The sequence below is a fragment of the Hyperolius riggenbachi genome, chromosome 5 (genome assembly GCF_040937935.1).
Source record: "Hyperolius riggenbachi isolate aHypRig1 chromosome 5, aHypRig1.pri, whole genome shotgun sequence".
Lineage (NCBI taxonomy): Eukaryota > Metazoa > Chordata > Amphibia > Anura > Hyperoliidae > Hyperolius > Hyperolius riggenbachi.
Window position 1 is genome coordinate 444,377,238 of NC_090650.1, and position 25,307 is coordinate 444,402,544.

Consider the following 25,307-nt stretch of genomic DNA (forward strand, 5'->3'; position numbering starts at 1 on the left):
CACGGAAGATCAGGCGTCTGTGCAGCGGCAGCAGGGGGCGGCACAGAGAGCGAGTACCTGTCACAGCTGATGGTGCCGGTCGTGTGCTGAGCGCTCCATACACTTTATATTACAGCTCAGTTGTGCTTTAATATGAACGTACACATTGTACACGCTCACCTGCTTATCATTACTTAGATGTTTATCTGTTACACATTTTATTCATATTACTTGTGACACTGTAATTACCAGCTCTGTATTTTGTATACTGGTGTATAGCATTGTATATTATTGTTTTGTACCCCATGTTTGTTTCTTATTCTGTACAACGCCACGGAATATGTTGGCGCTCGATAAATCAATAATAATAATTATAATATATATATTTTTTATCTGTTAAATATTCTACATAAATATACTCCATCTCCTAATAAGTGCATTTGGCTTGAATAATATAAACAGTATTTGTTAAAGGGGCACTATGGCGAAAAATTGTAAAAATTAAAATATGTGCAAACATAGACAAATAAGAAGTACATTTCTTCCTGAGTAAAATGAGCCATAAATTACTTTTCTCCTATCTTGCTGTCACTTACAGTAGGTAGTAGAAATCTGATATTACCGACAGATTTTGGGCTAGTCCATCTCTCCATAAGGGGATTCTCAGCATGGCCTTTATTCTTTATAAAGACATTCCCTGAAAAATCTTTATACAAAGATACTGGCCAGCCTCCCTGCTCACTGCACACTATGTTGGCAGTTGGACGGAGCAACTGCCATTCACTAAGTGCTTTTAAAAATAAAGAAAACCCTGAGAACCCCCCTATGAGAAGATGGGCTAGCCCAAAATCTGTCGGTAATTTCAGATTTCAACTACTTACTGTAAGTGACAGCAACATAGGAGAAAAGTAATTTATGGCTCATTTTACTCTGGAGGAAATGTACTTCTTATTTGTATATGATAGCACATATTTTAAATTTTACAATTTTTCGCCATAGTGCCCCTTTAATTTCGAGGATATCACAGTTTAAAAGATTTTATTATAAACAATTTAATGTCCAATTAGCGATAGTGCTAAAAAAAAAAAAAAAACCACCAATGTGCACCAAAGCTTCAGGCAGTGTGTGGTGAACTGCAGGCCAAACAATAAATTATTTACTCAGTGTTTTGGGGTGAGAATTCTGCATAATCAACAGCCTAGGCTGTGACATCACTGGGAGGGCGGGGATAATTACAATATAAAGCAATATATCGATATAGAAAGTGCTTCTGATGCCAAAACCAGGAAAATTTCCACTAAAGTGACTATCCTAAATAATGTACTACATTCTACTGTGTGTCACTACAGGGCCTCTTTAATATTAAGCCTTCAATAATGTCCAGTAGCGATCGTCAGGTCAACTTATTCACCAATATCAAAAAAGTAAGACATTACTTGCAGAAAATACTAATTTTATTTTCTAGAAAAAGTCCAAAGAAAACAGCAGCCAACTAAGCAGACACTGTTTCCTTCGTGTTTTTTCCCCTGGAAAATAAAATAAGTATTTTCTGCGAATACATACGAGCTACTTGTCTGAAATATAAACAATAAGTCTTCTACGTTTCAGTGCATTTATATTTGGTCTGTGCAGCTACACTCAGTTCTCATCCTTTCATTATACTATATATTTATATACATAAATAATAATAAATATGGTAGTGCAAAGAGCAGAGGTGGCTTGTTCAGCGCCGGACCCCACAGCCACTTCCCAAACAGCATCTGGCTACAGCGTCAGCACTCTCTACCAATCACAGGCTGGGGGAGTTACCGACTAATGATGTGACCAGCAGCAACCTCCCACTGACAGCTTGCTGAAGTCACCCTCCAATCACAGTCAGCACTCTCTACCAATCACAGTATGGGGGAGGTCCTGACTAATGATACGCCCAGCAGCAGCCTCCCACTGATAGCTTGTTGAAGTCACTCTCCAATCAACATACGGCTACAGCGTCCGCACTCTCTACCAATCACAGGCTGGGGAGTGATTGACTAAATCCCCATTCACACGCTCAGCAGAGGTCTTTTATGCAGCACAATTATCTAACAACTTTTGTTGTGAAACAAGTTGAACAACCAAAAAAAGTTGCTTGCTTTTGGTCACACAGCTGATAAGACTGATAAGACGTCATTCCAATTGTTGGATTGACGTCTTATCAGCCTTATAGTTGTGTGAACAACAGCAAGCAACTTTTTTTGGGTTGTTTCACAACAAAACTTGTTTGATAATTGTGCTGCATAAGACCTCTGCTGAGCGTGTGTATGGGGCTTAAAGAGACACTGAAGCGAAAAAAAAAATATGATATAGTGAATTGGTTGTGTACTATGAATAATTACTAGAAGATTAGCAGCAAAGAAAATATTCTCATATTTTTATTTTCAGGTATATAGTGTTTTTTCTAACATTGCATGATTCTATAATCTGTGCAGATTACACAACACTCAGCATTTAAAATGAGTCTTTCAGAGCAGTCTGTGAAGTAATGACCTCTCCTCTGGCAGAGGAAAAGTAAATAGTCCAGGAACAGTGGAGATAATAAAAGTCAGATAACAGCCCTCCCCACGACTAACTTAGTCGGAGAGCTTAATGGCTTGTTTGCATAGAGATAACAACTGGAGTTTCTCAACTCTTCCTGTACTGGAAACAATTACACTGATGTATCTGATCTTATTGTTTTATGTCTAAAGGGGCCCATACATTCAGCCGATTTTCTGGCCGACCGATCGATCCCGATCGATCGATCGATTGCAAATCGGTTGTCCAATCGACCGATCGATGGCCGATTTCGATCGATTTCGATGGATTTCCATCGAACTAACAGGGTGGAAAATTTAGGTCGATCTGATGAGATTGCTTATCAGTTTGCATTGGCCTTAATGGAAATCTGATGGCAAAAAAATGCCATCAGATCGAATTTCAATAGATTTCAAACTGAAATCTATTGGAATTCTATCCTGGTAAAAAATGTTCTAAAAACGCATCAGATAGATCATCAGATGCATTTCTTATCTATCTGCTGCCAATCTGACGAGTGTATGGGCACCTTTAGCTGTGCTACACATACAAATCATAATATCATCATTTTTTTTTCGCTTCAGTGTCTCTTTAAGGACGTCACCAGCAGCCACCTCCCACTGACAGCTTGCTAAAGTCACCCACCAACCAGCATCCGGCTACAGTGTCAGCACAATCTACCAATCACAGTATGGGGGAGGTCCTGACTAATGACACGCCCAGCAGCAGCCTCCCACTGACAGCTTGCTAAAGTCACCCTCCAACCAGCATCCGGCTACAGTGTCAGCACAATCTACCAATCACAGGCTGGGGGAGGTCCTGACTAATGACACTCCCCAGCAGCAGCCTCCCACTGACAGCTTGCTACAGTCACCCTCCAACCAGCATCCGGCTACAGCGTCAGCATTCTCTACCAATCACAGGCTGGGGAGGTCCCAACAAATGACGCGTCCAGCAGCTGATAGGAGAGTCCACTCCCGCCAGAAGTGTGATTGCTCCTTTACACTTCCTTGAAGATGATCTCAAGCTTTGGAGTAAATTATGAACCATTAAACCCAGAAACTGGAACTAAATGCAGCACCACCTCTGCTTATAACAACTTATAATAAAATTAGAAGACCATAAGACAGTGTAAACAGTGTGAGTCTGGATAGGAGCTCCCTTTGGTTGTCTTAGATGGGGGGGGGGGAGCTTGTAAGAAATCAGCAATCACCCCCATGTCCAGGCTGCAGGCACAATGATGAGGCATTTATCTTTGTCATTAGAGACTGCAGCCAGGAAATTGCACAATAAGTTTACCCGTCACAACCGTTCTATTACAAATATACTAAGGAGGAAAAAACAACATCTTGCTGAAGCGTTTGGCGGTTTGTGGTAACAGGAAGCTGAAATCTCACGACGCCTCTCAGCTGTAGCAGCCACTCACGGCATGACAACGTTCTCCTCTGACTTCCAAAGTACTACAAGACCCAGCATGCTCTGCCAGCATAGTCTTTTAAAGGACACCTGAAGTGAGAAGGATATATGGACACATTTCCTTTTAAACAATGCAGATTGCCTGGCAGCCATGCTGATCCTCTGCCCCTAATACCTTTAGCCATAGCCCCTGAACAAGCATGCAGCAGATCAGGTGTTTGACTAAAATCTGACTGGATTATTAGCTGCATGCTTGTTTCAGGTGTGTGATTCAGACACTACTGCAGCCAGAGAGATCAGCAGGGCAGCCAGGCAACTGGCATTGTTTAAAATGAAATACATGTGGCAGCCTCCATATCCCTCTCACTTCAGGTGTAAAAGAAACATCTAATGATAGAAACATTGTGGCTGCCATGTTTATTCCCTTTTAATAATGTACCTGACTTTTAAAATGGAACGTGAAGTGAGAGTAATACAGAGGCAGTTATGATTATTCCCTTATACACCATGCCAGTTGCAGGGCTGCCACGCTGAGCTTTTGGTTTTAGTGGTTAAGTCACGGTGCCGTAACAAGCATGCAGCTAGTGGAGTCACACCAGAGTCTGATCATGTGATCTGCATGCTCATTCTGGGCCAGTGACATAGTATTAAGGGCGGAGCATCAGCACAACAGCCAGGCAACTGGCATTGTTTATAAGGCAATGAAGATGGCTTCCTCCGCATCCCTTTCACTCCAGGAACCTTTATTGTGATCTTTTACCTCACAAATGCAGCCAGTGAGGTCAGACCTGCGTCACCTGATCTGCATACTGATTCTGGGTCAGAGTCTCACACATGAGGATCAGCAGGACAGCGAGTCAGCCAGTGAGGACAGACCTGCGTCACCTGATCTGCATACTGCTTCTGGGTCAGAGTCTCACACATGAGGATCAGCAGGACAGCGAGTCAGCCAGTGAGGACAGACCTGCGTCACCTGATCTGCATACTGCTTCTGGGTCAGAGTCTCACACATGAGGATCAGCAGGACAGCGAGTCAGCCAGTGAGGACAGACCTGCGTCACCTGATCTGCATACTGATTCTGGGTCAGAGCCTCAGACATGAGCAGCTGAGGATCAGCAGGACAGTGAGTTGAGCACCATTTCTAAGCAGAGGACAGCAGTCCCCCATATCCCTGTGTCTCTGGAGAGAGTGGGACCACAAGGCTCAGGCAGAGGGGTTTGTAGGCCATACACATCGGTGTTCAGGTAGCTTGCATGCATAATAACAGAATATTATAATAATAATAATGCTAAATAAATAGAATACACAACACAAGATACTAAGATACATGTCTGGATATCACAGCAGGGGGCGCTGCCCCGCATTACACAGCACCCTGTACAAAGCCTACAGCGCTCTACCCGAGGCTCACCGGACGGGACACACATCTTACAGATCTGGAGAGGAGATCTACATGTCTCTGGCCGGGTCACAGTCCTAAACTAGCTGCACTGGACTCGGCACGATCAGCAAGCGGTACAGGGGGCACCGGAGCCCCCTTACTGGTCCTTCGCCATGCTGCTCTCGGCCCTCAGCTTCTGGCTGTTGTGGTCGTTGTAGTCGATCCAGTGCAGGACTTCATCCGGGAACTCCGGGGACTCCACCTGCGGACACAAACACAGAAATGTACTGAGATCCCAATCTGCGGACACACACACACACACACACACAGACATGTACAGACACCCCAACCTGCAGACACACCCACACAGACATGTACCGAGATCCCATCAACCTGCAGACACACACACACAGACATGTACAGACACCCCAACCTGCAGACACACCTACACAGACATGTACCGAGATCCCATCAACCTGCAGACACACACACACACACACACACATACACAGACATGTACCGAGATCCCATCAACCTGCAGACACAACACACAGACATGTACTGAGATCCCATCAACTTGCGGACACACACACACTGACATGTACCGAGATCACATCAACCTGCGGACACAACACACAGACATGTACTGAGATCTCATCAACCTGCGGACACAAACACAGAAATGTACTGAGAACCCATCAACCTGCGGACACAACACACAGACATGTACTGAGATCCCAACCTGCGGACACAACACACTGACATGTACTGAGATCCCATCAACCTGCGGACACAACACACAGACATGTACTGAGATCACATCAACCTGCGGACACAACACACTGACATGTACCGAGATCCCATCAACCTGCGGACACAACACACAGACATGTACTGAGATCCCAACCTGCGGACACAACACACCGACATGTACTGAGATCCCATCAACCTGCGGACACAACACACTGACATGTACTGAGATCCCATCAACCTGCGGACACAACACACAGACATGTACCGAGATCCCATCAACCTGCGGACACACACACACTGACATGTACTGAGATCCCATCAACCTGCAGACACAACACGCAGAAATGTACTGAGATCCCATCAACCTGCGGACACACACACACTGACATGTACCGAGATCCCATCAACCTGCGGACACACACACACAGATATGTACTGAGATCCCATCAACCTGCAGACACAACACGCAGAAATGTACTGAGATCCCATCAACCTGCGGACACACACACACAGACATGTACAGAGATCCCATCAACCTGCGGACCCAACACACTGACATGTACTGAGATCCCATCAACCTGCGGACCCAACACACTGACATGTACTGAGATCCCATCACCCTGTGGACACAACACACTGACATGTACTGAGATCCCATCACCCTGTGGACACAACACACTGACATGTACCGAGATCCCATCAACCTGCGGACACAACACACTGACATGTACCGAGATCCCATCAACCTGCGGACACAACACACAGAAATGTACTGAGATCACATCAACCCGCGGACACAAACACACAGACATGTACTGAGATCCCAACCTGCGGACACAACACACCGACATGTACTGAGATCCCATCACCCTGCGGACACAACACACTGACATGTACCGAGATCCCATTAACCTGCGGACACAACACACTGACATGTACCGAGATCCCATCACCCTGCGGACACAACACACTGACATGTACTGAGATCCCAACCTACGGACACAACACACAGAAATGTACTGAGATCCGATCAACCTGCGGACACAACACACCGACATGTACCGAGATCCCATCACCCTGCGGACACAACACACTGACATGTACCGAGATCCCATCAACCTGCGGACACAACACACAGACATGTACAGAGATCCCATCAACCTGCGGACACAACACACCGACATGTACTGAGATCCCAACCTGCGGACACAACACACAGAAATGTACTGAGATCACATCAACCCGCGGACACAAACACACAGACATGTACTGAGATCCCAACCTGCGGACACAACACACCGACATGTACTGAGATCCCATCACCCTGCGGACACAACACACTGACATGTACCGAGATCCCATCAACCTGCGGACACAACACACCGACATGTACCGAGATCCCATCAACCTGCAGACACAACACACAGAAATGTACCGAGATCCCAACCTGCGGACACAACACACAGACATGTACCGAGATCCCAACCTGCGGACACAACACACCGACATGTACTGAGATCCCAACCTGCGGACACAACACACCGACATGTACTGAGATCCCAACCTGCGGACACAACACACAGAAATGTACTGAGATCCGATCAACCTGCGGACACAACACACCGACATGTACTGAGATCCCAACCTGCGGACACAACACACAGAAATGTACTGAGATCCGATCAACCTGCGGACACAACACACCGACATGTACAGAGATCCCATCAACCTGCGGACACAACACACAGACATGTACCGAGATCCCAACCTGCGGACACACACACACACAGAGACATGTACTGAGATCACACAGCACAACTCTGCAGAGCAGTCATAACAAAGTACCGATATAATATCTATTAACAGGGACGTTGCGAGCCCCAAAGATCAGTGGCACGTGCCCCGGATCTATTCTGGGGTGCCATGGAAGTCTCCCGGGCAGAGTCAGCTGTGGTGCTTTAATGGCGGGTATGCTGGTTGCTGTGGTGCCTCTCTGTAGGCATACTGGGTGCTGTGGTGTTTTTATGGGGGCATACTGGGTGCTGTGGTTCTTCTATGGGGGCATACTGGGTGCTGTGGTTCTTTTATGGGGGCATGCAGGGTGCTATGGTTCTTCTATGGGGGCATACTGGGTGCTGTGGTTCTTTTATGGGGGCATGCCTGGAGTTGTGGTGGGAGGCCCCAATGGGAGCATGGGAGAAAATCCATTAAAAGATCAGGGGGGGGCTGCCAGACAAACTAGTGGCAGGCCAGCCCACCCAGCATAAAGCCAGAACAGCCAGCACAGAAGCCAGGTAACTCTGCTTATTTATGAGATATGCTGCATTTTTTTTTTTGGGGGGGGGGGGGGTTATTAAATGGAGAGGGGGCTTCATCCAACATGTTGCTGGGGCAGGCCTACTTAGACCGCTGTTAATTTCATGTAAATTTGGCTCCACCCTTGACCACATTCTGGTCCATGGCCATGCCCATTTTCCGACTGGAGTACCCAAAAGTGCCCCGGATCACTTCGGATCCTAGCCACGCCCCTGTCTATTACCCTCTCCAGTGCCTCAAAAGGAACCTGAAGTGAGGGGGACATGGAGGCTGCCGTATTTATTTCCTTTTACACAATACCAGTTACCTGGCTGTCCTGCTGATTGCTTTGGCTGCAGTGGTGTCAGAAACAGCTGGTCTTTTGGCTAAAAGTATTAGAGGCATCAGCAGTTTGCCAGGCAATATGCATTGTTTAATCACTTCCCAACCACAGGTTTTTTCCTCTTAAAGAGGATCCGAGATGAACTTTTACTCATTGCATAAATGTGTCCCTTTCATATAGTTTATAGGGCATTCCTCAAGCCAAATACTTTTTTGTTTTTGTTTTAATACTCTAATTCCCTATAAACTAAACAAGCCTCGCCCACAGCTTCTCCAGAGAGCCTTGGCACTCTGAGCTTTAGTAGCAAGGGCTTATGGGAGCTCAGTCTGGGCAGGAGGAGGAGGAGGTTACTAGCCAGAGATTTCAGAGGCAGAGGAGAGGAGAGAGGAGGAGAGGGGAGTGAAGTTTTCACAGGCTGAGGACTGGAGATACAGATAAGCTTGCCGGTGTGTAATGTGATGTGACACAGAACATGGCCACTCTTTTGCGATATTTTATTTTATAATGCACTTTAACCTCCTTGCCGGTTATCCCGAGCTCAGCTCGGGGTAACCTGCGCAGGAGGATTTCTCAGGCCCCGCTGGGCCGATTTTATTCAAATAAAAAGGAGCACATGCAGCCGGCACTTTGCCAGCCGCGTGTGCTACCTGATCGCCGCCGCAGCGCGGCGATGCGCCGCGTGCAGCGGCGAATGAGGGTCCCCCCAGCCGCCCGAGCCCAGCGCAGCCGGAACAAACAGTTCCGGCCAGCGCTAAGGGCTGGATCAGAGGCGGCTGACGTCAGGACGTCGGCTGACGTCCATGACGTCACTCCGCTCATCGCCATGGCGACGAGGAAAGCGAAACAAGGAAGGTCGCTCATTGCGGCCTTCCTTGTTACTTCTGATCGCCGGAGGCGATCAGAACTACGCATACGGAGCGCCCTCTAGTGGGCTTTCATGCAGCCAACTTTTAGTTGGCTGCATGTAATAGTTTTTTCTTTATTAAAAAAAAAAAAAAAACCCTCCCGCAGCCGCCTTGGTGATCTTAATAGAACGCCAGGGAGGTTAAAGGGAATAATAATAGTTAAAAAAAAAATAATGTATTCTCAGTTTTCAGCCAGTAGAGTTTTAAAATAAAATGTGCTATGATAGCTAAAACCCACACATTTTATTTGCCCATTTGTACCAGTTATTACAAAGTTTAAATTGTGTCCTTAGTACAATGTATTGTGATAATATTTTAATTGGAAATATAGGTGTATTTTTTTCTGTTTAGTGTTTTTTATACTATATCAATAATTACAAACCTTTATTTTAAAAGAACAGTAATATACCCTCATGAAATACATATTTAAAAAAAAGAGTCCCTAAGGTAACCATTTATGTATTTTTTTTGTAATTATTTTTTTTTAACAAGTATATTATTTTGGTAACTATGCGGTAGGGGTGTAAGGGGTTAAAAACGAATAAAAATTTATTTATTTTTATATATAATACCAGGACTGTGAAGTCGGAGTGGGGAGTCAGAGTAATTTTGGGTACCTGGAGTCGGAGTCGGTGGTTTCAATAAACTGAGAAGTCGGATGATTTTTGTACCAAATCCATAGCCTTGGTAAGAATTAGCAGACAAAAAAAGTGACAGCGCTCAAGGATGCACCTGAAATGTAAGCCTACAGAGGTAATGCAGAGCCCCTCCGGAACTAAACACATGCCTTGAATACAAAACAGATGCAAATCGTGCTAATTCTAATCTAAAATTTTTAAAGTGGATGTGAAGCAGTGAATGCAGCTAGCCACAAGTATACTTACATACAATTTGCACAGCGCTTTCAAACAAAACTTATACCTGAACGATTTATCTGCATTGATGCGCAGAGCTCCAATAACTGGACTACATTACACAACTAGTACTCACTACAGGCAAAGGGGGGTGTTAGCTTCAGTGATAATGTGTGCACAAATTATGACCTAATAGACTTCCCTTTAGCACAGAATTTGCATCTGTTTTGTATTCAAGGCATGTATTTAGTTCCAGAGGGGCTCTGCATTGCCTCTGTTGGCTTACATTTCAGGTGCATCCTTGAGCGCTGTTACTTTTTTGTCTGTTCTATGAAATGTGTATACCATTTATTTGATAAGCAGCACGAGGATTATTATGTTTTTATTGCTAGACTAGTGTTAAGTCCTCCGAGGGGTTACGTCACAAGTTTGTTTGAAAGCGCTGCCAGGTCTCCCCCTGTGCAAATTGGTAAGAATTAGACAGAGGAGTCGGAGCAGTTTTGGGTACCTGGAGTCGGAGTCGGTGGTTTCATAAACTGAGGACTTGGAGTCAGATGATTTTTGTACCGACTCCACAGCCCTGTATAATACTGTAGTGTATGTGGGTGTATGTTTACCACAAGATGGAGCCACACAGTACATAGTAAAGGTTATGTGTCTCACTTTGTGAATGAATCTCAGCGTCTCGCTACCACTGGCATTCATTCATCACAGGCACTGCGATTGGCTATGGGAAGAGCTATTCCCATTCACCAATCACGGACCGACGGGATGGCGACAGACACAAACGGCTGCAGCACGGTGAATACATAGGTACGCATATCTACGTTCCTGGTTGTGAAGTGAAGTTTTCAGGGGCATAGATATGTACCAGCGGTGGGAAAGGGGTTAAAAGGTGATAAATATGACAGCCTCCATATCACTCTCACATCAGGTGTGCTATACGGGCTCATACACACACAAGCTGACCTGCGGGCATCATTCTGAGTAATCTAGCATTCTGATCAATTTCCTGATTGAAGACAGTGTTCTCCCCATACATTTTTTCCAGCCGGGTGGCATGAAAAAGTAGCCGGGTGGGACACAGCGGGAGAATGCAGGGCCGGCGCTTCTCTGCGCAATTCTGTGTACAGCGAGGCAGTCGAGGAGGTGAGCTGATGACAGCCGGGTGGTCACCATAATAAGCCGGGTGGAGCACCCGGCTAAAAGAGCCTGGGGAGAACACTGGAAGATTGATTGATCAGAAATGCCAGACCAGTGTACACATGTGAGACATGGCTCTCTCAACCAATCCCTTGTTCCAGGCAAGTTCCCGCTGGTTCCGGTCACATCAATTATTCATCAGCAAATATAAATGTAGTGACATGTTCAGAGGCAATATTATTTTCAGGCAGTTGCTAGTAAATATCGAATAACTTGTCGGTTTTCAGACAGGTTGCCGGCCACCAGCGGAAATTACCTTAAAAAAATAAAAAAAAAATAAAAACACACGTTACACATTTAATTCTGATTGGCCAGTTTTAGCGCTTCCACGTCGTATGAGAACTTAACTACACAATCTGTATTCAAAATGTATTGGCCCTCATGCTACACGGCAATGGTAAAATTAGTCAATCAATGGCCAATGAAAATTGTATGTGTATGCACCCTTACACACCGATATGACCATGGCCCCCTTACCTTCCTCTTGCACATGCTCTGTACCACCTTGTCAGGTGAGTTCCCCAGGATGTGTTGCCGGCTAAGAAGCACAGCGCAGACAAAGCCGTCCTTGGGGGCCACAAAGCGCTGCTCCACATAGAAGGCCTTGTCGTCCCAGCACAACAATCGCGTGCGGATCTCAAAGGCCTCAAAGAGCTTCAGCGATCGTCGGTAGCGCACGGTGCAGGCCGCCATCACCATGCCGGCCCCCAGCGAGTGAATGGCGCCAAAGAGGCCGCTGCGGGTGAAGTAACTCAGTCTGGCAAAGTCCGCCTCTCTGAGGTAGCGGGAGTTGTTCATGTGGAGCAGGAAATCCAGGTCGTGTGGCATCACTAGGCCCGAGAATGTGTGCTCCTTTAGCAGGTCCTTCACCACGGGCTGGAGGCGGGCCCACAAGACCGCCAGGGACGCTCGGAGAAAGTACCAGACATCCAGCAGCGAGAACAAGGCGGTGGACAAGCCCAGGACAGACAACACGATCCACATGGCTGCCACGTGGGAGCTCTGGTACCACAGCAAGAAAGACCTGCAGGAGACAAGGGACAGAACCATCAATACTAGATAACACTGGATGGATAGATAGATAGATACACATACATACATACATACATACATACACTTGAAATAGGCACCGATAGACTTGGGCGCAGGATACAGCCGGTATATGGCTGATCCTGCTTCTGCACAAGTCCGGGCCGTGTTGATTACTATTCCCCCTCCAGGCCGCCATGGATAGTGGGGGAATGAAATATTCAACTTCCAGCGATTGCTGGAGGTCGAATTATTGTGATTTTTAAGCAACTTCGGCTCCGTCTTCTGACAGCGCCGACGTTACTCACTGAGCGCCGCTATAGACTGATTCCTATTGTAGTCTATGGAGGCGCCGGCTGCGCCCAAATCTAGCAGTGTCGAAAAGCACTGCTCCGATAGATAGATATATATAGATAGATATCTAATTCTTGTGGCCAGGACTTTCACACCTGTGCTTTCTTGCCATTTCCTTTCCTCAAAGTATCACACTTACCACTGGGTACATTGCTGCAAATGGGAATGTCACTATTAGTGCACACATTACTCAGTGTGCTCAGTGTTGCCCATGACTCGTGTATAAGCCGACCCCTATACTTTTATGAAGTGAATCAGGTGTGTGTGTGTGTGTGTTTGAAAGCAAGGAGGCATTACTTGCATCAACCTCAGCTCTATAGAAGAGGTCATTACCCTATAGAGCCAACAAGTTTTCTGCTGCTCTTCGGAAGAGATCAGCGAGATCATATGACATTGGGCTGGATAAAGGGCAACTGTTGTCAGAGGAATATGGAGGCTGATATATTTACTGTATATTCCTGCGTATAAGACTACTTTTTAACACTTCAAAATCTTCTGAAAAGTCAGGGGTCGTCTTATACGCCGGGTGTCATTGTTGCCGGGTGATACGCCCTCTCCTGTTACCGCCTGTCAGATCTCGCTGCTGAGGACTGTAGTCAGAGAAGGAGGTAAATAGGATACAAGGGCGGGGCCAGACAGGTGAAAGAGGCGTGGTTTATGGGCACAGCGCAATCTATTCTTCCATACCGCTCTGATAAACAGGTAGACAAAGATAGCTGACCAATCCACTTAGAGACAGGGAGAGTTGACCAATCCAAGCAGTTAATTGAATATATACTGTTATATACTGGGTACCACATACAGTACAGCACCAGTATCTGTTTATACATAGCACCAGTATGATATTTTTTTTTTTAATTTGGTGTGCGTTGGAAGAGGGGGGGGGGGGTAGTCTTATACGGTGAGTATATCCCAAACTCTATATTTTAGCTGGAATAGTTGGGGGGTCGTCTTATACGCCAGAATATACAGGTATTTCATTTGAGCAATACCAGTTGCCTGGCAGCCCTGCTGATCCTTTGCTTCAAATACATTTAGCCATAGCCCCTGAACAAGCATGCAGCAGATCAGGTGCTCTGACTGAAGTGTGACTGGATTAGCTGCATGCTTGTTTGTGCTGTGATTCAGACACTACTGCAGCCAAACACATAAGCAGGACAGCCAGGCAACTGGTATTGTTTAACAGGAAATACATATGGCAGCCTCTCACTTCAGTTGTACTTCAAACTGACTGACACAATTCAAAATGTGGCAATCTATAAAGAGCTGATATTTAAAAAAAAATAAAACACATCCATATATTATAAATGCCCCCATATGTCTCTCTCCCTTGCGGCTCTCTGTAGGTAGACTGGCATCCCAGAAATATCCCCCCGTATAGCAGAACAGCTCACCCCTCTGTAGGCGACAGCGGCGTCCTGGAATAACCGGCTGTGGCACCTCACCCCCTGGCACAAGCACGCCAGTCAGTAACCTTTGTCCCGTTATCCCAGTGAGCAGAGGGCATAATGACACCTTCACCCCTCAGAGGATCTCCTGTGGTAACTACACAGCAATCGCTATAAACTGCAGTGCAGAGTACAGGGGACTCCTTCCCATCCGCCAGCCACAGCAGAGCTGGTACAGGTGTAAGGACAGGACCATACGCTGTACTATGGCAGGACCGGCCCAATTACAGGCAATCTCAAATGTGTTGGTTTAAAGTGTAGTGAGAGGGATATGGAGGCTGACATATTTATTTACTTTTAAGCAAAACCAGTTGCCTGGCTGTCCTGCTGACCCTCTGCCTCTAATACTTTTAGCCATAACCCCTGAACAAGCACGGAGATCAGGTGCTTCTGACATTATTGTCAGATCTGACAAGATTAGCTGCACGCTTGTTTCTAGTGTGATTCACACACTACTGCAGCCAAATAGATCAGCAGGGCTGCCAGGCAACTAGTATTGTTTGACAGGAAATAAATATGGCAGCTTCTATATACCTCGTTACAGTGGTCCTTTAAAGTGTATCAGAGCTGAGTAATAATAAAAGATTTATACACACCTGGGGCTTCCCCCAGCCCCTGGATCGCTCCCACGCCGCCGTCCTCAGTCTTCTCCTGCTCCAGTACTGGGTTCTGTAACTTCAGCCAGCCGTGGCCAGTCTGTACAAACACAGTGCGCTCTCTCCATCTCTCTCTGGCTGAGGATAGTACTGCGCAGGGCAGGCGCATGCTCAGACTGGCTGATGTTATAGGACCCGGTACCGGAGCTGCGGGAAGGCTGAGGACGGCGGCATAGGAGCGATCCGTGCGCAGGGGGGCTGGGGGAAGCCCCAGGTGTGTATAAATATTTTAAGATTCATCATCTCTGGTACACTTTAAGGCCTCATTCACAGCGGTGCATTGCAGAGCGGTGTAATGGCCACTTTGTAATGAGTCTTACCGCACTGTTGTTATGCTCCACCTACACGTTCACAGCGCGGCAGGGCGTTGCGGTATAACGGGTTGCGGTATGGTATCGCACTGCACGCAATGTACCACTAAACGCATCCTGAAAGTAATAATAATAATAATAATAATAATATTAATAATAAGCCACAATACAAACTTCAGATTCACCATGTGTGATATATAAAATCGTTGCTGCAGAAAATGAAGTGCAGTACAATCCCTTGGAAAACTCCAAGGGACCAGGAAACGTAGTTTACTATATCAGAATTGGTCATACATTGTATATTTGTACAGGCGCATGTGCTGGGACCTGAGAACCGAGTTCACTATATCCAGGGGTTTACTATATCAGAGTTTACTATAACCAGATTGTACTGCGCAAGCACAAGAGGCCCCCAAGGTTTTCTTTCTCCTGCCATTTAGCGACCAACAAATTGGTCATCAGCTGATCTCCACCTTATAAGTAATGCAACTGTCAGTAGATTACTGTTAAATAATGGCCACACTATCAGAGCATGCTGGGAATTGTAGTTCTACAAACACCACTCTACCGGTGCATGCTGGGATTTGTAGTTCCACAAGCAGGTCCACAAACACCACACTAGCGGACCATGCTGGGACTTGTAGCCCCACCAGCAGGTCCACAAACACAACACTAGCGGAGCATACTGGGAGTTGTAGTTCCACAAGCAGGTCCACAAACACCACACTAGCGGACCATGCTGGGACTTGTAGCCCCACCAGCAGGTCCACAAACACCACACTAGCGGAGCATACTGGGAGTTGTAGTTCCACAAGCAGGTCCACAAACACCACACTAGCGGACCATGCTGGGACTTGTAGCCCCACCAGCAGGTCCACAAACACCACACTAGCGGAGCATACTGGGAGTTGTAGTTCCACAAGCAGGTCCACAAACACCACACTAGCGGACCATGCTGGGACTTGTAGCCCCACCAGCAGGTCCACAAACACCACACCAGCGGAGCATACTGGGAGTTGTAGTTCCACAAGCAGGTCCACAAACACCACACTAGCGGACCATGCTGGGACTTGTAGCCCCACCAGCAGGTCCACAAACACCACACTAGCGGAGCATACTGGGAGTTGTAGTTCCACAAGCAGGTCCACAAATACCACACTAGCGGACCATGCTGGGACTTGTAGCCCCACCAGCAGGTCCACAAACACCACACTAGCGGAGCATACTGGGAGTTGTAGTTCCACAAGCAGGTCCACAAACACCACACTAGCGGACCATGCTGGGACTTGTAGCCCCACCAGCAGGTCCACAAACACCACACTAGCGGAGCATACTGGGAGTTGTAGTTCCACCAGCAGGTCCACAAACACCATAGTAGTGAAGCATGCTGGGACTTGTAGTTCAGCCATCAGTACAGCAGGCTAGGCTGTTGCCCTTTGATCTGCAGTGTCATACAATACAGAATGGAATTTGTCCCCAGCCTGTCCTCATCACACCAGCATGCAACCTCTGCTCCTCCAGCCTCCATGTACGGTACAGGTCCCCATACCAAAGCATGCTGAGATCTGTAGTTCATCCATTCCTCAGGAGAGCAGGATCAGAGCACTGGGGGGCTCTGAGATGAATGACAGTATCTCTATAGAGGGCAGAGGAACTACAATTCCCAGCATAAGTCAAGCTACGCAGGGAAGCTGAGAACTGTAGCCATGCAAGGGATATTTACACAGATTAACCCTCTACTGCAAAAATGTGGTAAATACGTTTCTATAATCAATATTGTATCATTAATGGGCACCTTAAAGTGTACACTAACAGTATCATTTATCACAAACAATCAGTTTTGAATGGAAAAGAAAAGTTCTGGGTCCCCTGTTTGAATCCCAGCCCAGGCACTATCTGCATGGAGTTTGTATGGTCTCCACGTGTCTGGGTGGGTTTGCTCCGGGCACTCTAGTTTCCTCCCATAGCCCAAAAACATACAGATAAGTTAATTTCCTTCTCCCTAAATTGGCCCTAGACTACGATACATACACTACACGATACATACAGTGCCACCCATAATTATTATAAAACTAGCTGATGACCCGGGGTTGCCCGGGTATGTATTTGGCTGGTGTTGGCTCTGCCCACTTTTTCTAACCCTAACAATTACTCACTGACCACGTTGCTGAGCTTTGGCATCAATAATTTGTATACTCCCATAGAAATTAAACAAATCAGATAGGCTGTTTGTGGCTCCGCCCCTCTCCAGCATTTGAACCCCAGTCACCCAATGACCAACTGTACCAAGTTTGAGGCATCTGCTATTACCAGTGTAAAAATGGCAGCAATTTTAATATTCCCCTTGAAAATCAACAGGTGAATTTTGATTGGCTGTTGTAGGCTCCACCCACTTCCCTGAATATTAATCTCAGTCACCCAGTGACCATCTGGGCAAAGTTTGAGAATCCTGCCATTAGCAGTGTAAGAATGGCTGCAGTTTACACTTTCCCAGTGACATTTGTTTTTGGCTCCGCCCACTTTTTGCAACCTTGACACACAGTCACTCAATGACCAAGTTTGTGAGTTTTGGGGTCCTTGGCATCAATAATTTGTATTTTCCCTGTGTAATGAAACAAATCTGATTGGCTGTTTGTGGCTCCGCCCCTTTTCTGATTTTGAACCCCAGTGACCCAATGACCAACTGTACCAGGGGCTTGTGCCATTAACAGTGCAAGAATGGTAGTAATTAAATATTCCCCTTGAAAATCAACAGGTGAATATTGATTGGCTTTTTTAGGCCCCTCCCTCTTTTCTGAATATTAATCCCAGTCACCCAGTAACAAACTGTGCAAAGTTTGAAAACCCTGCCATTAACAGTGTAAGAATGGCTGCAGTTTATATTTTCCCAGTAAAAGCTGTTTTTGACTCCCCCCAGTTTTTGTAACTTTGACATTCAATGACCAGGTTTGTGAGCTTTCTGGTTCCTGGCATCAAAATTGTGTGAATGGAAGCAGTTTATCCAGCAAGGAAATCTGATTGGCTGTTTGTGGCTCCGCCCCTTTAGGGAATTTGAACCCCAATCACTCAATTGACCGACTGTAGCAAGTCTGAGGCCTCTGCCATTAACAGTATAAGAATGGCAGCAGTTTCAATATTCCCCTTGAAAATAAATAGGTACATTTTGACTGGCTGTTGTAGGCTCCACCTACTTTTCTGAATATTAACCCTAGTCACCCAGTAACCAGCTGTGCAAAGTTTGAGAACCCTGCCATTAACAGTGTAAGAATGGCTGCAGTTTATATTTTCCCATGTAAAAAAATTAGTTGTTGGCTCCGCCCACTATTTCTAACCTTGACATACAGTCACTCAATGACCAAGTTTATGAGCTTTGGAGTCCTTGGCATCAATAAGTTGCATTTTTCCATTGAAATTAAACACATCTGATTGGCTGTTTGTAGCCCACCCCCTTTTCAGAATTTAAACCCCAGTCTCCCAATGAATGACTGTATCAGGTTTAAGGCCTCTGGCATTAACAGTGTAAGAGTGGTAGCAATGTAAATATTACCCTTGAAAAATCAACAGGTTGATTTTTTGGCTGTTGTAGGCTCCACCCACTTTCTAACTTTTAATCCCAGTCCCCCAGTATCCAACTGTGTCAAGTTTGGGAACCCTGCCATTAACAGTATGAAGAATACTTAATGGCTGCAGTTTATATTTCCCCATGTAAAAAATTTAGTTGTTGGCACCGCCCACTTTTTCTAGCCTTGACACACAGTCACTCAGTTACCAAGTTTATGAGCTTTGGGGTCGTTGGTATCAATAATTGGTATATTCCCATTGAAATTAAACAAATGTGATTGGCTGTTTGTGGCTCCGCTCTCTTTAGTGAATTTGGACCCCGGTCAATGACTGACTGTATCAGGTTTGAGGCCTCTGCCATTACACATAACAATGTAAGAATGGTAGCAATGTAAATATTCCCCTTGATAATCAACAGGATAATTTTGATTGGCTGTTGTAGGCTCCACCCACTTTCCTTATTAATTCCAGTCACTCAGTGACCAACTGGGCAAAGTTTGAGCTCCCTGCCATTAGCTGTGTAGGAATGGCTGCAGTTTATATTTCCCCAGTAAAAGTTGTTTTTGGCTCCGCCCACTTTTTGCAACCTTGACACACAGTCACTCAGTGACCAAGTTTGTGAGCTTTCAGGTTCCTGGCATCAAAAATGTGTGAATGGAAGCAGTTTATCCACCAAGGAAATCTGATTGGCTGTTTGTGGCCCCGCCCCTTTAGTGAATTTGGACCCCAATCACCCAATGACCGACTGTAGCAAGTCTGAGGCCTCTGCCATTAACAGTGTAAGAATAGCAGCAGTTTAATGAAATGATGGATAAAGCGAACATTCAGAGAACATCAGCTTCTCTGTTTTAATGCAAACGATCTAAACAATCTGATCCAAAATCTGATCGTTCAGTAAACATTGTGCCATTAATGGGAACCTTTTATAGTAAGCTGCCAAAGTAGAATTGTGGGACTATTAAGCTGCCCACTAATGATACAATCTTGATTGTACAATCTTGATGAGGACCTACGTAGAGCATCCATTCAATGTACATTCACTCAGTTTGCCCCTCTACTACACAGCTAATGTGGATGCTTCCTGTGATTGTAACAACCCCGGGATCCTCTGAAAGACAAAATGCGACCAGGAGCCCAATGGGGCAGAATCGTGTAAGATGCTAAGCATGTATATACTCACAAATCCTCACAACCACCGTCAGAGCAGGCAGGAAATGAACAGGAAGTGATCTGTTGCAGAAATGTTCTTTAGGATAAACTAAAAAAAAACACAACCACCTCTAGAGAGCTATGACAAGACACTAAAGCAGGGGTGGAGGAGGCAGATGCATAAAGATAGGCTAATAAGCTGTTGATCTTATCAACAGAGAGATAGGGCTAGGAGACGCTCATGCTTGCTACACAGCTATAGCAGTTAAAGAGGAACTCCGACCAAGAATTGAACTTTATCCCAATCAGTAGCTGATACCCCCTTTTACATGAGAAATCTATACCTTTTCACAAACAGACCATCAGGGGGCGCTGTATGATATTGTGGTGAAACCCCTCCCACAAGAAGCTCTGAGGACCGTGGTACTTCTGGCAGTTTCCTGTCTGTGAACCTTGTTGCATTGTGAGAAATAGCTGTTTACAGCTGTTTCCACCTGCCAGAAAAGCAAGCAGCAGCAGCTACATCACCTTCCAACAGTAAAAATATCACCATGTAATAAATGTCAGAATGTAAATCAGGGATTTAAAAGATTTTACAATGGGCAAACCTTGACTAAATAATTTATACATAATTATTGTAAAAATGAAGCACTTTTTTAATTACATTATTTTCACTGGAGTTCTTCTTTAAGGCACCTGTTTTTCCACTGATCTGAGGAAGCAGGCAAGCGCCCACAAATTGTGTTGACAATTTTATGTGCTCAAATAAAATACCTTTTTTCAATAGACTGGTGCAAATTCTTCATGAAAGGTAAGATGACCTGTCTGTATATAGCTTTATTCGCCTATCTTTTATGCATTAGGCACCTCCAACCATTTTAAAGTCATTGGGAACAAAAAAAAAAAAAAAAAAAAAAAAAAAGATACTTACCTAAGGAGAGGGAGGGCTCTAGGTCCTATAGAACCTTCTCTCTCCTCTCCTGGTTCCCTCGTTGCTGCAGCAGCTCCCGTTAGAAGCCCCCGTCACGGGGTAGTTCGGAAGTCTTCAGGAAGCGAGTCCTCCTGGAGACAGACGGCTCCATATTGCGCACGTGTGTAGAGAGGGCACTCGCACGTGCGCAGTGTGGAGCGCCACAGCTATGGGAGAACTCGGCTCCTGAAGACTTCCGAAATCCCCCACAGCGGGGGCTTCTAATGGGGGAGCTGCTGCTGCAACGAGGGCACTGGGAGGGCATCTTCCCTCTCCTTAGGTAAGTATCTGGCTTATTTTTTTTTTTTTTTTTAAATAAAACCTGTAACGAAAAAACCTCCCCTGGGGGGTGCTCACCTCGGGTGGGGGAAGCCTCCGGATCCTATTGAGGCTTCCCTAGTCCTCCTCGGTCCCACAGTGGCAGCGAAAATCCTCCCGGAACGGCGGTGATGTAAGTATATGCCTCCCAGGCTCCAGCGCAGGCGCAGTATCGGCTCTCTGTTCAGAGATAGGTGGAAATAGCCGATCGCTGTCGGGCTGGTCTACTGCACAGGCGTAAGTCTCCTGCAAGTCCTCTGCGCAGTAGAGCAGACCCGACAGAGATCAGCTATTTCCGCCCCCGCTGGAGCCAGGAAAGGTAAATAAATCAGCGCTTACCAAGGGATGATTCTGGGACACTTCGGGGGAGCCAGTGCTGGACTGCCTGCAGCTACAGGGGAGGGGGAAGCCTCATTGGGACCCTGAGGCTTCCCACTCCCGAGGTGATTACCCCCAGGGGAACTTTTTTTTTGTTACAGGTTCTCTTTTTTTAAAGCAGTTCCCATTCATTTTAAGTGTCTTCTACTACAAAGAACTGGTAAGATTGTACAATAAAGATTGCAGCATAACTGGGAACCTTTAAACTTAATTATAAAGAAGCAGGTTCTGGCTTCTGTCACTTGTTTTACTGCTCACTAGACAGGGTCAATCAGATTGCAAGAATTACTATTAGTATGCAAATTTATTGTAGATTACCTTGAAACTTGACAAATCAAATGCACATCCTGAAAATTCTGATTGGGCAAATTCTAAGCTGAACACCATTGAAATTAAATTTGCATGCAACATGGATTTAAAGGACACCTGAAATGAGAGGGATATGGAGGCTGCATGTTTATTTCCTGTTAAAGCGGACCCAAACCAAACCTTTTTTTAATTCAAAATATTTAGTTGCAGCACTCTGACACATACAAAGATAAATAAACACTCCTTCAAGCCTATGAGCATTTCAGTGCATGCTTTTCACCCTTCTCTTTCCATAACTAGGGTTATACAGGTGGCAGCCATTAGCAATTCCTCCTTTGCTGGACACCTCCTACTCCACCAGTTTGCTGGATTCTGTCCCGGCAATATGAAAGGAAGGGAGGGGTTCCTCCAATAAATGTAAAATATTTTATATTTGTCATCATGCAGATGAAAAAAGGCTGCTATTTATTAATATAATTTAGAAAATAGATTTTATTTCTGAAATCTTGTATTTTTAATTTGGGTCCACTTTAAACAATACCAGTTGCTTGTCAGTCCTGCTGATCTCTCTGGCTGCAGTAGTGTCTGAATCACACACCTGAAACAAGCATGCAACTAATCCAGTCACACTTCAGTCAGAGCACCTGATATGCTGCATGCTTGTTCAGGGGATATGGCTAAAAGTCTTGGAGACATAGGATTAGCAGGGCTGCCAGGCTACTGGCTTCATAATAACCTCAATTCTGGTTCCACTTTACATATTACAGGTTAGAGATTGGCTGCCATGGTCCCTCGCAATGACAGGAGCCTGGTGACATGCTGGGAATACAGATATGCGACTGATTGACTCAGCACACCTGTCTGTTATCACCCCCCAGCAAGGACCCCCTGCACCCCCCCAACCCCTGCAATGCATGACAAGCCGTACTCCATCCCAGGACAAGACTGGCTGAGCAGCTACAGACAGATCTCTGCCTCTTACCGGGTACCCTGCTCAGCAGCACAGATCTATCACCAGCCAAATCCAGCAGGGGGGAGCTAGCCAAGCACAAGGTATGCTGAGACTTGTGGTTCCATGCAACATATCCCAGACAGTGGCATCATTTACCCTCTACAGCAGCTAGAGATCCCAGCACAGCCCGGGAGCTGACAGGGCATGCTGGGATTTGTAGTCTTATGACAACTGCTGCCCTGTAACATGCTTACACAACTCTGCACAGTGTAATTCAATGCAAGGTGGTATAGAATACAGCAACACATCGACCCCGCTGTGACCCCATCTAGCATGCAAGCACCTCCCTGGGCCCCCTAATATCACCAGCCCCTTGTGACCCCATACAACTCCCTCCCCCTACTACCAGTACACCCCCCTTCTGTTACCATCCTCCGTGACCCCATACAGCATGCAACCCACCTCCCCATCCACCACAGCATACTACCAGTACACCCCCCACCCCCTTACTGTCACCATCCCCTGTGCCCCCTACAGCTTGACACACGTTACAGAAACAGATAAGAGGGGTTCCCCCTGGAGCCCCCCAGCAGTGTGTACAGGAGCTATGCCCCCCAGTACAGGTTACAGGTAAGAGGAGTCTCCCCTCTCCAGCAGCAGATATTGGGGTGTCAGCAGCCCCCCAGCAGTGGGTACAGGAGCTATGCCCCGCCCCCCAGCAGCAGATATTGGGGTGTCAGCAGCCCCCCAGCAGTGTGTACAGGAGCTATGCCCCGCCCCCTAGTACAGATAGAGATAGGGGGGTTACAGGCAGAGCCCCCCCAGCAGTGTACAGTAGCTATGCCCCTCCCCCCAGCAGCAGCACATAGAGTGATATACACACAGAGCCCCCCAGCAGCAGATATTGGGGTGTCAGCAGCCCCCCAGCAGTGTGTACAGGAGCTATGCCCCGCCCCCCAGCAGCAGCAGATATTGGGGTGTCAGCAGCCCCCCAGCAGTGAATACAGGAGCTACGCCACGCCCCCTAGTACAGATAAAGATAGGGGGGTTACAGGCAGAGCCCCCCCCCCAGCAGTGTACAGTAGCTATGCCCCTCCCCCCAGCAGCAGCACATAGAGTGATACACACACAGAGCCCCCCAGCAGCAGTTATGGGGGACACACACAGGCAGAGCCCCCCCAGGAATGACAGACACAGACCTGCGCTCTCCTCTTCCTGCAGAGGGACTGACTCTCACCCCGGACTGTACCATGTGCGGAGCCGGCCGGGGGGAGCGCAGCACTCAGTGTGGGGGACACAGCCCGCCCATCACACAGCTGTGCCCGGCCCGAGGGGTGCACCGTGTATTATATCCCCGATACCCGGGATCCTGTAACCCCGGCAGCGTGCAAGGCGGCCCCGGGAGGCGGAAATCTGCAGCAGCCACCCCCCATTCACCGGAGAGATGGTATCTTCCAACGCCTGCAACTCAGAGGGGAGAGCCAACTGCAGCCAGTGAGTGGGGGGAACTGACTGAGATATAACTGCCAGACTAACTGCCTGACTGGCCTGTAACTGTATCACTGAATGGGGGGAACTGACTGAGATATAACTGCCAGACTGGCCTGTAACTGCAGCCACTGGATGGGGGAACTGACTGTGATATCACTGCCAGACTAACTGCCTGACTGGCCTGTAACTGTATCACTGAATGGGGGGAACTGACTGAGATATAACTGCCAGACTGGCCTGTAACTGCAGCCACTGGATGAGGGAACTGACTGTGATATCACTGCCAGACTAACTGCCTGACTGGCCTGTAACTGTATCACTGAATGGGGGGAACTGACTGAGATATAACTGCCAGACTGGCCTGTAACTGCAGCCACTGGATGAGGGAACTGACTGTGATATCACTGCCAGACTAACTGCCTGACTGGCCTGTAACTGTATCACTGAATGGGGGGAACTGACTGAGATATAACTGCCAGACTGGCCTGTAACTGCAGCCACTGGATGGGGAGAACTGACTGACATATCACTGCCTGACTAACTGCCTGACTGGCCTGTAACTGCAGCCACTGAATGGGGGGAACTGACTGAGATATAACTGCCTGACTAACTGCCTGACTGACCTGTAACTGCACCCACTGAATGGGGGGAACTGACTGAAATATCACTGCCAGACTAACTTCCTGACTGGCCTGTAA

The 25,307-nt window shown here is 46.7% G+C and overlaps 1 protein-coding gene across 3 annotated transcripts; it reads right to left on the reverse strand.

Annotated features, from left to right (window-relative positions):
* Positions 1-5,260: 5,260 nt before the first annotated feature.
* Positions 5,261-24,463, reverse strand: THEM6 (thioesterase superfamily member 6). Of its 3 annotated transcripts, XM_068238138.1 has the most exons (4): positions 24,318-24,357; positions 22,176-22,283; positions 12,161-12,707; positions 5,261-5,592 (listed from the first exon to the last, which is right to left on the reverse strand). In XM_068238138.1, exons 3-4 carry the CDS (start codon positions 12,665-12,667, stop codon positions 5,488-5,490), a joined length of 612 nt encoding a protein of 203 aa, XP_068094239.1. In that variant the 5' UTR covers positions 12,668-12,707; positions 22,176-22,283; positions 24,318-24,357; the 3' UTR covers positions 5,261-5,487. The 3 variants fall into 3 exon arrangements, with proteins under 3 accessions (XP_068094239.1, XP_068094237.1, XP_068094240.1); XM_068238136.1 differs by lacking the exon at positions 22,176-22,283 and having other exon boundaries at positions 24,318-24,463; XM_068238139.1 differs by lacking the exons at positions 22,176-22,283; positions 24,318-24,357 and adding an exon at positions 15,491-15,595.
* Positions 24,464-25,307: the final 844 nt, after the last annotated feature.